The sequence below is a fragment of the Acipenser ruthenus genome, chromosome 25, assembly GCF_902713425.1.
Source record: "Acipenser ruthenus chromosome 25, fAciRut3.2 maternal haplotype, whole genome shotgun sequence".
NCBI classification, from domain to species: Eukaryota; Metazoa; Chordata; class Actinopteri; order Acipenseriformes; family Acipenseridae; genus Acipenser; species Acipenser ruthenus.
Genome location: NC_081213.1, coordinates 24266996 through 24281265, shown reverse-complemented (window position 1 = coordinate 24281265; position 14270 = coordinate 24266996). Strand labels below are relative to the sequence as shown.

The 14270-nt window shown below is 37.7% G+C and overlaps 2 protein-coding genes across 2 annotated transcripts; one reads left to right on the top strand and one right to left on the bottom strand.

Annotated features, from left to right (window-relative positions):
* The first annotated feature begins 513 nt into the window (after nucleotides 1–513).
* Nucleotides 514–2217, top strand: LOC117412070 (large ribosomal subunit protein eL29-like). Its single transcript, XM_034020052.3, has 4 exons — nucleotides 514–602; nucleotides 1147–1196; nucleotides 1314–1378; nucleotides 1987–2217. The coding sequence occupies exons 2-4, from the start codon at nucleotides 1160–1162 to the stop codon at nucleotides 2080–2082; spliced, it is 198 nt and encodes a 65-aa protein (XP_033875943.3). The 5' UTR covers nucleotides 514–602; nucleotides 1147–1159; the 3' UTR covers nucleotides 2083–2217.
* Nucleotides 2218–9157: 6940 nt separating this feature from the next.
* Nucleotides 9158–14013, bottom strand: LOC117413908 (troponin C, slow skeletal and cardiac muscles). The gene is made up of 6 exons (XM_059000405.1): nucleotides 13826–14013; nucleotides 12000–12030; nucleotides 11382–11532; nucleotides 10544–10654; nucleotides 10062–10198; nucleotides 9158–9627 (listed from the first exon to the last, which is right to left on the bottom strand). Exons 1-6 carry the CDS (start codon nucleotides 13847–13849, stop codon nucleotides 9596–9598), a joined length of 486 nt encoding a protein of 161 aa, XP_058856388.1. The 5' UTR covers nucleotides 13850–14013; the 3' UTR covers nucleotides 9158–9595.
* Between the last annotated feature and the right edge of the window lie 257 nt (nucleotides 14014–14270).

Genomic DNA, 14270 nt, shown 5'->3' with positions numbered 1-14270 from the left:
AGATTTAACAGGAATAAAAACGTATGTATTTTGCAGCCTACTGCTGTACTGATGTTAATTTCTGGCCGCAGTAATTATGTTGTTGTTTTCATAACAAGTAAAATTCTGAAGCTAAATTCAACCAGTTTAAATGTTTTGAGTATTGTAATAATTTAGATTGGCGATAATAAGCCTTAGTCGCAAAACTTTGGACTGTTTTGGAGAAACATTTTGGTAAGGACCTTTTGAAGCCCATTTGTATTAATTAAATAAAGTTTGCAGTCCAGCAATTATTTCATAACTGTTTTAAACAGGGTTTGGTGTTTATTTTAATTATATGAATTATATGATATACTGCCATTTTGCTCTGTATCATGCAATTACGGGAATATCATACGATTTAGTTTATATAGCACATTTAAAAAGTGCTGTGAAATCACGAAACATAATGTTGATTAGAAATTAACAAAATACAATATTTAGCAGTGGAACCTTTCTCCTAATGAAGAGAACGATGTATTGTTGAGTGGGGAGGGTTTTAGATGTCGTTCCTTGTCTGTATATTCCCATGGTTCCTTGTAGTCGCCCTTTCTCTTCCGGTTGAGGCTCTGCTTAGGTGGAAGGTACAGAATGTGTCCCTTATTTAACTCTCTATCTGTAGCAATCCTCTGATTTAACCAACACTAACGAAAGTCTGAAAGCAGAGCAATCATAATTAAAGCCCACCAAAACTACGCGGTTGTAAATTGAACTTTAAAAATATACCTAGTGTTGTTTATTTCTCATGTGTTTTTCAATAGGCAGTGATAACGTCGCTGTAGGCTAGCATTCATAATTGAGTACCTCGTTTGAGCGTGTTTGGACTTGGGTTACGCTAGAAAAACAATGTATCTATCTATATCTTATTTTTCAGTTTCCGTATTCTAACCTTTTTTGGTTTTAGTGCTTGCACTTCCGTAGTATACGCCGGTGTGGTTACAGGCTGTACGAATGATTGCACATCTACTATGTAGCAAAAATAAAGCGCCTTGCATTCTGCGAACAAGATATTTAAAATGTAGTACTGTACTGGTATTTAAGACGTGCACGTAGCAGTACCGCTATATAGAATGGAAACTCCTAATTGTTTTGATTCATGCTGTACTAACCTGACGTTTCTCTCTTCAGCAAAAACTAGAAAATGGCCAAGTCCAAGAATCACACCAGCCACAACCAGGGTAAGTATACATTTCCAAAACATACCTGCATTATATATTGATACGAACTAACTGACTTTGTTTCAAAATTGCTTTTTGTGCCACACGATTTATTGTCACGTTTCGTCTTTTCCCCAGCCCGCAAAGCTCACAGGAATGGCATCAAGAAGCCAACGTCCCAAAGATACGAGTCCTTGAAGGGAGTAAGTAGAGTATATTACTAACGCTCGCTTTTTAAAGACGTTTACAAAACAACACACACTCGCCTTTGCATGATGTAAACTTTCGAGCACTGTGCCTCAATTATATATGTTTATTTTATATTGTTCACTGTTAAGTATTAAAAAAAACATTTTGTACTTCAAAGGGGTTATTCCCAGTTTATGCACATAGGGTTGTATGAAGTCTGGTATATTTAAGGACAAAGTGAAAAACTGAGCTCGAAATTAACATTTTGCTTGCAGATTGTGCTAGGATTCCTTTCCCACCACATGCCGTATGCACAGGCTATTACGTTATTCTGTTTTTATATTAAAACACAAAGTTGATTTTGGTGTTTGGTTATTGCAGTTGGGGAAAGTAAACTAGCTTTATACTTGAATGTTTTTTTGTGGTCTTCCTGGTCCTACCTTCTAACTTTTGGACATGCATGTCTTGTAATGGTTCTCGTTTACAATCATTTATAATAAGGCTGTTGCTCCACTACATAATCATATCATAATCACACTTTGATACAGTAAGGGATTATACATCTACACTAGAAAATTCCAGTAGGTTGCAAACACTGTTAATGCCGTGTCTTCCTTTTCAGGTGGATCCCAAATTCATGAAGAACATGCGTTTCGCTAAGAAGCACAACAAGAAAGGAATGAAGAAAGTTAGGGCCAGAGAGAGTGCAGCGAAATAAACAGCTGGAATACATTCCTCAGATGTAACAAACCAGTATGCCGTCTTCAACCCCATGGTTTTCTTGTTGGACTGTCTAGCGTTAATACCACCTGAAGCTATTTTTCTAATACAATAAATCAGTGGGATATTGAAATCACAGACTTCTGTTTGAATTTTTTCACCCCATCCGGAGGTGTTCTGAACAACCAATGTAGAATGTTTAGAGCGGTGAAGCAGAATCTGACACACATTAAGTTTCTGTTTGAAAGGGGGCAGTGTAGTGCAATATATAACACTTGTGTTAAGTTTTGCCCTTACTACAAGGGAATCTATTCCATGAGTGAAAGCTCTGCGTTTAGTAGTTGAAAAATATCATTTATGAGTATTTGTTTATTGTAACAGTTTTTACAGCCACCTTTGTTTTATTTTTCTACATGTATTCCTATTGCTTGCACTACAGACCTATCAAATGCATTATTTTGTTGACCGATACATTAGTGAATCAGTAGTTGGATACCTTAATACCAGGAGTTTATGTAAAATGCTTGGTGTTAGATCATCCAAAAGAAAGTGTTCTCCCATTCCTTTCCTACAAAGAGTTGCTGCAGGTTACATTGCCTAAGTCAATTGAGGTCCTACTGTCCTTATACTTTTGTTTTGTCTCTGTATTTTTTTTAAAACCTAAAGCTCATTTTGCAGGCTGCTCTTGTTGTTTAAACAAAGAGGGTGGTGGATTCTATCAGCCCGAAAGGTGCTTCAATCATCTGGTTGAAGCTACTTACAACAGACAGAGGGCACGTGTGTAGTTGAGGGGTCAAACCAAATAAGCTGCTCCTGTCTTGGCCATTTTAAGAAGTGTCGTATGATTTAAGCAACAGAACAAACCATAATGTCTCCTATATATATATATATATATATATATTTTCTTGTAATCTATTTGTGAACTGGTCTTTGAAGAGAAGGCACTCCTGAAGTTGCTCATTTGTGTTGCCTCTGGAATTGGCTGCTGTGATACGGAAAGCCTTACACTTCATCAGTTTGCTTAAACTGGTCTCTAGTGCCTAGTATGTGCTTGAGGAAGGGCTCAAACCCATTTTAAAACAATGGTCTGTGCATTTACTGTTGTGTAACTAAAACAAATACAAACCTAAAGTTATAGAAGATCGAAACGGTGTTAGTGTTTCACAAACAAAGTAAATCATCTTTTACAGACATTTAAATAAACCTATTGTTTAAATCTAAAGACGGCAAAAATCTGACAAGGGACACATGGGGATGATTTATTCAGATGATCATACATCTACAGTACTTCTCATCAAAATGGATGTAGTGAAGTTACAGAAATAGCCCAGCTAAAAATTGCATTGTGTAACCTGATACCAGGGTCCTACATTACTATAAGAGGGGTTTGCTTAATCTCAGAGTCTTATCCTAGGTATAGAATTCAGTCTTACCCACCTCCCCATTCTGAGATTTCTATATGGATGACTTATTTTAATTGCAGTTGTTTATGAATGGTTTGCATTTCCAAATCATGATGTTTACATAATACTTTTGATAATACAGAATTGCATTGTGGTAAGTATAGTGCATTACATACACAGGGATACATACAGTACATATTAGTACCGTTCTTATGTTGGTTGATATTACTGGCAAAAACACAAGTACAAATTAGCATACTACTTGAAACAAATATGGTAATATCACAAAAAAGGGTTATTTCCAAAATCAAATTGACTGAACAAGGTTTGAACCTGTGAAATCAAAGTAAAGCAAGGATGTTATTTAATTGATTGACAGTCACGCTGTGGAAAAAAAAAAACTTAAACAAAAAATGTGCAGGTTTGCAGACAACATGAACCAGAAACATGTCAAACAGTTTGAATGACAAACATGACCAAACTTCTTTACATATCCACTTCATTATAAACTTGGAACTTCCATTGATGTACAGTACAGGCTTTCAAAAGCAGCTTACAAGTACTGTACATCTGAATCACTGAGCAAGCACTGAAGAAGTAAAGGGGATGAATACAGCAGCCATTTGGTTCCTGAACACAATACAGCAGCTTCCTTTTTCAGCAGAATCCCACGTGAAAAAACAAGTGTTTTAACCACTACCCATTTTATGGTTATCACAACAGCAATTATCTCCTGTTGTCTGCAACGACAACCTATTGTGTATGAATACTGCAAGGGAACGCTGTAGTACTTTTAGCAAGCCAAGGAAAAGAGTTTCAAAACAAAAGGGCATGCGTGTTGAAAAACAAAGCTGTCTTACGATGGCTAGCATGTAGTCATGATGTGAAGGAGCTCTCTGTAATGTTTGCTTGGTATTGTGGTGTGTTTTTGGGGCTTCCTCTGGATGGGGTGTATCCTGTTTGTGTCGTGTAATCCGGTTCTGACTTGAATTTTCTGCTCGCACGCAGCGATCACCAGAGAACGGAATACTTTCCTGAGACAGCTAACCGAAGTAATGAACTGATCACGATACTAAAAAAAGAAAAAAAAGAAACAAAATTAAGATTTCCTTTTCATTTAGCTGCAATTAGAAATCTGTGTGATTTATAATCTCTGAATGTGAGGAAGGAAATATAAAGCGTACTATAAATACATTATCTGTTAATAGATGAGAGGGTTGTAGATCGGGCCTGTTTTGGCCATGTACCCTCCAATCAATTTTGGTCGCAGGGCTCAGTACCTTCAGGGTGATCAAAGCATAGGGCATCCAACTGAAGAGGAAGGCCAATAGGAAATAACGACTGTCTTGGTCACCTGCCATTCAGCTCTCTGGGTGGTCACACGGCATGAGACAAGATTTGGAGACCTGGAACATCAGGACAAAAAAATTACCTCTAAGGTAGTTGAAGAAAATGCTCTACTTCCTGGTCTTTTTTGTCCTATTTTTGGCGTGTTACGTAATACCCTCCTGCATAGTTATTTTTTTAAAATCATTTTTATTCACTGAGTTTAAATGTATTACAAATAAAAGCCTGCCATATGGTTTAGAAGGCAGGGTATAAATTGCTTCCCCACCAGTGCACTTAACCATGTTAGCTGGTTCCAGGCTTGGATTTATTCCTGTGTTGCCCTGTTACTGTAAAGCTTCATGTCAGGCTTTAGGGAGAGATACATTATAAAGACAAAATTATAAATGTATAAATTATAAAGACAAAAAAGGTGAGAATCGGAACTGTTAATATACAGGGATGGGAACTAAATGGAAATGCACGCCCCATGCAGTACACACCCTTGTGTAAATGGACTGACCATTGCATTTAAAATGAAAACAGAAGCTGCTTTTTCTTGTTGCAAGTCATTTTAAGGCACAGAAGCTAAATGACCTTTCTTTTGGCTCGTCATCAGAATTACCAGTCAAATTGGGAGGATTAGTTTAGTATGCTGTTACAGTACAACGTTCCATCGTGTGTAGCCTAGAGCTGCATGTTCTGGCAGCTGATTTAATCCCAGTATTTTTTTTAAATAATAAATGACCCAAAGAAATCTTTACTTCCCCATATAACAATAATGAATCAATGCTTACAGATATTTTTTGTTGGCAAAAATACAAATTGGTGTATAGAATTAGTGGAATTAGTGTTGTGGATCTGTCCTTTTCAAGTATTTCTTGGATCTGGTGCAGTCGTGTACCTGGCTGTCAAATAGCAGGCAACAAATACATTTGTTCTGATACATTCAGAATAGATTGAAGCTTTGAACATATTTTTGTTGGATAACTTTTTCATCAACGTTTAATGTCGTCACATTGCAATGACTGTAGTAACTTCAGAGTTGGATCAAGTAATGCCACCAATGCACATTGTAATCGCTCTATATCTAAACAATTGTTTGGTAGCACTTCCATATAACATCCAAATGAATTGCATCTTATCCCATGATACATATAAAAACATAAATATACAATGCTGGCAAATTCTTTGAAAGTTCCCAGCAATCCTAATACATTCACATATCATTTAAAACCTACAGTAAGCATAAAGCATATGATACCGTCACTTCCTGCACTTATTGTTTGTGGTGTGGTGATATTTGACTGTCACAGAAGCCTCATTTAGCTGTGTTATTTCCTTCTGTCGATTCCATGCATCTTTTTTCACAGAGAATGGTACGTTTGAATCTTACCTGCTTGAGAGTGTAAATTAAGTTGCTGTAAGGATGAGGAGCAGCGGGGTGATGAAGCAGTTGATGAAGAACAAGACGTAGTAGCTGCGGCTCTTCCAGTTCTGCCGGTGCCAGGCGGGGGCACAGTTCAGGTTCACGCCCTCCTGGACATACTCACTGAGGCCGAAGAGGGGAGGAATGACCAGACCCAGGTGACGAGCAGGGCGAACACTGCATGCTTCTTCCCAGACTGAAGAGCCTTGAACGGGTCACCACTCCCATAGCACAGATCATGATAGACCACAGTGTCACTAGCCCTGCAAAGAGACAGCTGCTCAGAAACACAAATATTATCTCACACATATAAGACTAACGTTTAAAATAAGAAATTTGCAATGTAATTCCACATGTGGCTTCAAGGTTTTTTACATTGTAAATGAACAATCACAGGTGTAAATACAGTGTAGTTACAAATGACGACCACTGTCAACAATTTTCATTCTGTAATAAAACGTGTGCAGTTGTATTGTAACGACACAGTCATTTTGTGTAATTACTGTGGTGTTGAAAGGAAATTGTACCCACTCCTTTGATATTCCTTGAGCTGGAATGGGCTATTTTATACTTTCTATTGGAATTTGCTGGTGAGAGTAAATTCATATATACTTTCATAGTGTTCACTCAGACAGGTGATTTCTAGCTGATTTGTCAAGGTAACAGGATTGCTGAACCATTGCTATTATAGTCTTTCTTTCTATGGCATTTTCTGACAACATAAAAGAACAATCAGCAGCCAGTGGAACTTCTGGTGTCACTTTAATATATGAAGGAATCTTTCATCCATTCTCATTATCAGAGACCCGATGATACATGCCAGAAATACCAGGATTAGTCTGGAACATTGCAATACATGAGTGCAGCCCAGTAGGTTATGCTGGCTTGTTATCACCTGCTCTATTCATAGCTCACAATCACTGTGCTAAATACAGTAAAATAAAATTGCAAATGAGTTTGGGGATGCATTGTTGCTACGTAGATTTAAACAGGTTGATCCAAATCTTTCTGAAGTGAACAGAACAGGCCAGAGCAAGGGCTCAGAAGTGAAAGATCTATGCCTGTGCTTCCATTATGCCAGTGGTTTGAAACTTGATTCAAAGATATTTACTCCAAATTATCATCACCCCATAAACCTACCAAATCAGAAATAAACAACACAGGATGAGAATAAAGATCATACTTACTATAGTTATATACAGGGGGGGGAGTGTGGATACTAGGAAATTGGGAATACAGGTATTCAGAATGTGCACTCCGAATGTGGGGTTTACATGATGGCAGAGGATGTTGTGCTTTTCAGTTCCTCTGGTATTTACAGCACCTTTGGAATGTGTGCACAGGTGAGCATGGGCTCTGAGGTCCTTTTGGGAGTACCAGTATTCTGAATACAGTTTGAAACAGATGTAATGTGGATAGATTACCAGCTATATATTTTTTATAGTGAAATTATATCTTGCTATGAAATCGGGAAACTTACTGTACGAAAGAGAGAAAAAAAATAACTTTAGCCCACAACTTCTCCTATTGATTCCCTTTATAATTTACTGACACAAACATTCTTAATTCCTGTTTGCACCATGTGTAGATAACATTAAAAGTGATTGAAAACACATGCAGACAACACGTACAGTACAGGAAGAGAAGAATATCAAGCTATCAAACAAGCAAACCCACTTCTCAAGATTCCTGGCCTGGAAGCTGCTGTGTCTCACAGTCATGTTTAGTTTTATATAAAATTATATTTTACGGTTTTACCTTCTTCAAAGGTGCAGCAGTTTTGTCTTTAGGGACTGTACAGCTTCCCTATGTCAACCTGTGTGCCGGATAGCCTTGCTTATATTGCAACAGCAAATCAGCCTTTTTCCTAATGGCGCTTTTGTTATGCGGATGACTTTTTACAAGAATAGATCTGTGCCTGTATTTTTATTGTAATGTTTGTCCTGTCACCTATGAAACTATATAGTTTCTATAGAATATGCTTGGAGAAGATCATCAATACTTTCAACTAAAGCTCACGCTGTAGCAACTGTCAGGATTCATAGCCATTATTCACACCAACAAGTTTCTGATCAGCAGCCAGCAGGGTTGTTTACTGCAGAGATTGTTGAATAATTCCCAGTGTTTTCCTCTTTCAATCTCACCTCCCTAGCAGGAAGTAAGACTCCATTACTGGGGGAGGCAGCTTCCTCAGCTGAGCATGCTCAAGACTTGGCAGCCTCATAGTAGAGCAAAGTTCGAGAGATGGGAGTCAGACTCTTGACCTTCTGGATGCCTCTGCATTTTTAAAAACAGTCCGTGCAGCAGAGAGTAAGGAAACACTCTGGCATCTAAAAAAGCCAAGACCAGCACTTGCAATGCAAACTGGTCACTGGTATGAATTCCACGGTAGCTGACGTCATACCACAATTTTAGATATGGTTGTGAATAATGTGGTTGAATCTATGAATACCTGGTTTCAGTGACTGGGATAATCTTGGACACAAATTCAGTAACACATTTACTGAAATTAATGCAGTATCGTTAATCCTAATCAATAAGAATAGGTGAATCTGGAAAATACAGATTATAAACTGGTAGTTAATTCAGGCAAGTATTTTTATACCAATATTGCTGATTATTTCAAAGCTAGAAGGTAAGTTTAAACTCAAGAATACACTTTTTAAAGAAATATGACAGACTGAGTTTAAGTTTTGTAAAATAAGGCCCCTGTATTTATAGTTTTGAAACTAAGGACCCATTGAGAAAGCTTTAAGATGAACTCATGCCTGGATTGAAAATGTTTGAAATTCATGAAACTGTTGCTGCCTTCTTAATCAAAAAGTTTAAGGAAAACAAAATTTGATCTAATCCATCAAAAACAATCTTTTTACTGTTCAATCTTCTTTTAGCAAAAAGCAGCAGTGTTGTTGTAATGAAGTCAAATTGCATTTAATTAAAATCTATGATTTTTAGGACATTATCAATACAAAACTGTATTATAAAATCATTGGTAAATAAAATATCAATACATACATTTTACTGACAGAGGTATTGTATTATTATATGTAAAGGTGGGCATTGATAGTTATCTTTAAATATATTCATTTAATAGCCATATATATGAAACCAATATACATTAGCATCATTACAGTATCATTTTTCTTAAATACCAAAAGATATATCCTGGTATTTCAAATAACACCTATACACAAGTATCCTATACAGTATTTACAATATCGTATTGAAATAATATATAGGGTTAGCTGGTTTCAGAAAGTACAGTCCATCACAGTTCAAGGGGTGGGTACAGTGTTGGCATCATAGATCAGTCCTGTTACTTCACAGACATTTTCTTCTCCTTTGCTTGATGTTTATTCCACTCCCTTCATGAACTCAAGGAACTCTAGAATGAAATAACAGAAGACAGAATGAGTGATGCGGAACAATGTCAGCGATGCATTGAATACCAATTAGAAACAGCGTTCCAGCAATAGAATGTTACTGACTTTAAAATACTAGAAGAACAGAAGGCTATCTTACATCTGGTACCTGACCGAAATATTTATATCCAGCATATTTCAGGTATAGGAGTGGCTTATTAAGCTGTGTGTGGTGTTGTTCAATTAATAAACAATGCTATATAAAGACATTAAAAAACAAATTAAACAAGAAGTGGTTGCGATAAGATAAGACTTAATACTGCAGATTTCCCTCAGTATGTGTAACACCATCGAGTATTCACTCATTTAAATGGGGTATTAAAATCTAAATGCTTCCAAAAACAGTGCTTAAAGTTTTGTCAAGAGGGCCCTATATTTCTCGTGCACATTGCATTACCATCGTAATCAATCTTTCCATCATTGTTTTTGTCGCCATCTTTCATCAGTTCTTCTATATCATCCTCGGTAATAGTTTCTCCCGTAGTATCCAACATGAACTTCAGCTCATCAAGGTCAATGTATCCGTCTGTATTTCTGTAACCCCACGGATAAGAAATAAGACTTTGGTAATCAGTTACAGAACTAGATTATTATAGAGCGCTTGCAAAGAAACCCCATTGCAGTTCCATGCTAATTTACTAATGTAAACATATATAATGTACATAATATTTATTGTACATTTTTCATTTTATCAAAGTTAACTTTAGGCAAAGCAAACATATCAATCCATAACTATTAAACACTCAACGGTGCTGAATTTCTAAACAAAGCTAACATAAATACAGCAACTGTTTGTTATACAGTAGTATTGCAGCGCTCCATATCGCACAGAGAACGGCTTCATTCACATTGTTTTGATCCAGATGCATAGTGACTTACTTATCAAACATTCTGAAGAGTTCTGCCAATTCTTCTTCAGATTTTCCTTTGTTGTCATCTTTCATACACATCACCATCATGACCAAGAACTCATCAAAGTCAACTGTGCCACTGCCTGAAACACAAACGAACAGGCTCATTTAGCAGTAGCTTAAGAACTTGCTGTGGGATGTCTTATTCACTCCTTTTCCATGTGTTCTGAATCTGGATTTACATCTGTTAAATTCAGACACAGAGGTGATCCCTTGATATATTAAACAGTGGATTCATCAAAGTAAGTCTTTCAAGTAATTGATGCTTGATTGGTAGGTATGTGTGGTTGGGCAAAAGCCCTAAAATGTAAATAGTGTGTGTGTGTGGGAATGTAAGGTTGGCAGGGATGGGGTTAAATCTGTACCTGCCAACAGTGAGAAGTGGCCACATAGAAAAAAGGAGCCAGAAATCCTTTGTTTGTTAGGTGAGGTGAGGTGAGGTGAGGTGAGGTGAGGAGAGGAGAGGTGAGGTGAGGTGAGGAGAGGAGAGGTGAGGTGAGGTGAGGTGAGGAGAGGGTTGTTGTGGGTTGTTGTGCAACTTGTTAGTGAAGGTGAATGCCCAGCCTACATTTGTGTATTTTGTTTAAACCTTTTATTTTGGCCTTTGTGCCATGTTTTGTTTGTTTGTTCCTGTTTGTTTGTTTAATAAAGTGTGCAACAGCGCTTTAAAACTGCAGCTTTCTGTGTCTAATTCCTGCCGATAACCAGCCCGGGCTACCGCAATTAGCAAGTAGCAGCCTTAAACCTAATGAGACTAGTAATGAGCTGCCGAGAAGATCCGTGCTCGGCTACATTATCAAAATAACTTGCCATCTTCATCCACCTCGTCGATCATCTCCTGCAGCTCCTCTGGGGTAGGGCTCTGCTCCAGCATCCTCATCACCTTCCCCAGCTCCTTGGTACTGATGCAGCCGTCCTCCGCATCCTGCACAAAGATGTCGAAGGCTGCTCTAAACTCTGTAATAAAAGGGGGGTTATAAGGATGACAACACTGAACACACAGGGTGAAGTTTGATGTAGCGTATTAGTAACGGATTGACTTGGGCAGCATCCTGGCAAGACTGCATGCAAGGTTGCCCCTTAAACTCCACAGTAGCTGTACCCCACTGCTGCTTATAATAAGGGAACCTGTGTTAAAACGGAATAGCTGACATTAGCCAAGTGTTTGGTTAATGCTGATAATTTAGCAGCTTTGGAAAAATAAACTATTTAGGATTGACAAGTCATTGTGAAATTATTGTTTGCCCCCCTTTATGTGAATTGAAGTTATTCTTCTTCTTCACTTTATCCCAAGCGATAGCAGAGGTGGAAGACTTTATGGTAAGACATTCATCTTCCATACAGAATACAACAGGCATATCAAAGCATTGCATTTGGGAACGTTGAATACAATGTGTATAATAGAAAATAACTGGATCACTTACCATTTTTCTGTTCCTCAGTGAGCTGCTCAACCTGTAGTACAGAAAGAGATCAGATATGAATGCTTAACAAAAACATATAGGCTACAGACTGTTTACCTATTGTATCTGCTGTACAGTTTTTTTTGCAGTCAGACTTGCACGTTAGAATTAGCAAAGGGGCCTTTTGAACTGTGTAAAATACTTGTAAGAATTTGCTGTCAGCATGTCCTAACCTTGAATTAACCACAGCTGTGGGGGAGCATTGTTGTTTGTTGAGTCTGGTCACTTTACAAGCACATTTGATGCTATTTTAATATGGTTGTGTTCAATAGAATGCACCTCTTCTCATTAACTGACCAATTAAAAACAGAATCAATATCTTTGTATCCACAAGTGTAAACCGCTCACCCCAGCAGAAAAGCCAGTCGTAAATATGGATCTATTTTAACAATGAAATGTAAATCCAAGAACAACTGTGGGGAAAAAACAAACAAATGGGGGAACAGCTGTGTTTTTTGTTTTTTTTAAACTTTATTGTCCGGGCTCCTGCTCGAACAGGCTGGAAACTCCAGTGATAAAATATGTGGCAGGGTAAGTCCTGTGGTGGTCCTTATGTGCCTTGTTAAAAATCTGATTGTCCTGCGTGTGTGGCTGTTATTTTTAACCCAAAGCGCTTGAGTGAAAGATAAATAGTTTGGTTGCCCCCATCACCCTGATGGATAGCATTGGAATTCAGCCTTGAAGTTTTTATCTAAACCATGGGCTCTTTTCACTGGCACCAGTCTTAACAAGTGAAAGCGGTAGGAATGACTTACCAAAATGAGCCACTGGAAGTGAGAGTGCCATTTGTAGGCATGAATAGAAGCCCACACTTCAGCTCATTGGTCACGATGATTAGATTTTCCACAACCTCTTCATTTCTTCAAATGTGTCCAATTAAAGTGACATGCAAAGCTTATCTCTTTTCCCAGAATGGATTATAGATATATCACATGTTATTAGAGAAGGAACACTGCTCTAATGGTGCACTAAAGAGACACTAGGAGTGTCAGTGAGCCCTGTCCACAAAGCTTTACTTATTGAAAGAATGCTTTGATCAAAGCCTTTATTAATGAATAAAATAAAGTCTAATATCTAGATTCGTTTTCTTAGTTGCACCTATTGGTGACACTTTTTGTAAGTGTCTGTTCAATTCATGTTAGGATTAAGCATCAACATAAATACTGTATATCTATTTATTTTAATTAAACACCAATTCTTGGTATATGAACTGACATTTGAAGATGAAATGAAATATTAGTGTCTGGTTGTTGTCTGAATGTATTTGTAGATACACAATAATGGTGTTGCAATTGCATTTTTTCAAGCTGAGTTTTTGAAGCACAAACACAAGTCTTTACCATCCTCAACAAGGAGCTTTTAAAACTTGATCTAGTCAAGGTTAACCCTATAAAGTAGGTAAGAATTCATAATGCCCAATAAAGCATTGTGATCATGGTTTACAGTCCTGAAACAATGAACTGTATTGAACTCACTTTTACAGATCTATTTTCAGGTGTTTGTCTACCTGACAGCAAAGTGAACTGCCTCTGCTAATATAAGTAATCCCCACAGTTTAACACTTCTTCAGTTCATTTGCTGTAAACATTTGGCTTTTATGATGGGATTTAAAGCAGTCTTCTTTAACCTCTTTCTAGTAGCATTTTAAAAGGCTAGAAAAGTGAGCCAAATGTACATGCTGGTATACAGACAATTCAAGCCGCCTTTTCTGTTGTGAATAATTTTTTGCAATGAAATTTGACAACATTTTGCCTTCAGCTTTAATGATACATCACAATCTCACTTACCGCTGCCTTGTAAATGTCACCCATGGCTGGTGGCTGTCAGTTGAGCCGAGGTGCAGCACAGAGAGAAAGAGAGAGAGAGATGTTCCAAACACAGAGAGCAACAGAGCGAGACTCCCACCAGCCAAAGCTTTTATGTGAGCCCCTCAGTCACAGCCTGTCACTTACTAATTCCTGACTACCTCACCCAGCTCAGATAACATCACACTGGCTCTTGGACAGCATACTTTAGAATGGAATGAACAGCGTGGAGAACAGTACTTATCCTCTTTAACCTAATCATGACTAAATGATCTGGGGACACACACTCAGCATTCCATTGCACGAGCAATATGTGAACTGTGAGGATAGAGAACCCCCTGCTAAAAATATGTCTTACTAGTCTCTATTAATAGAGGTAATTGGCATTTCTACCTAGATGAATCAGAGCTATTTTACAACTGAGCAT

Bases quoted from the DNA above. Each gene is read 5' to 3' on its own strand.
- LOC117412070 (XM_034020052.3), top strand. From the start codon at position 1,160: ATGGCCAAGTCCAAGAATCACACCAGCCACAACCAGG. The intron at 1,197-1,313 runs GTAAGTATACAT...TCTTTTCCCCAG, and splicing joins TCACACCAGCCACAACCAGG to CCCGCAAAGCTCACAGGAAT. The intron at 1,379-1,986 runs GTAAGTAGAGTA...CTTCCTTTTCAG, and splicing joins GATACGAGTCCTTGAAGGGA to GTGGATCCCAAATTCATGAA.
- LOC117413908 (XM_059000405.1), bottom strand. From the start codon at position 13,849: ATGGGTGACATTTACAAGGCAGCG. The intron at 11,533-11,999 runs GTAAGTGATCCA...CTTTTATTACAG, and splicing joins CACTGAGGAACAGAAAAATG to AGTTTAGAGCAGCCTTCGAC. The intron at 10,199-10,543 runs GTAAGTCACTAT...GTGGGGTTACAG, and splicing joins CTCTTCAGAATGTTTGATAA to AAATACAGACGGATACATTG.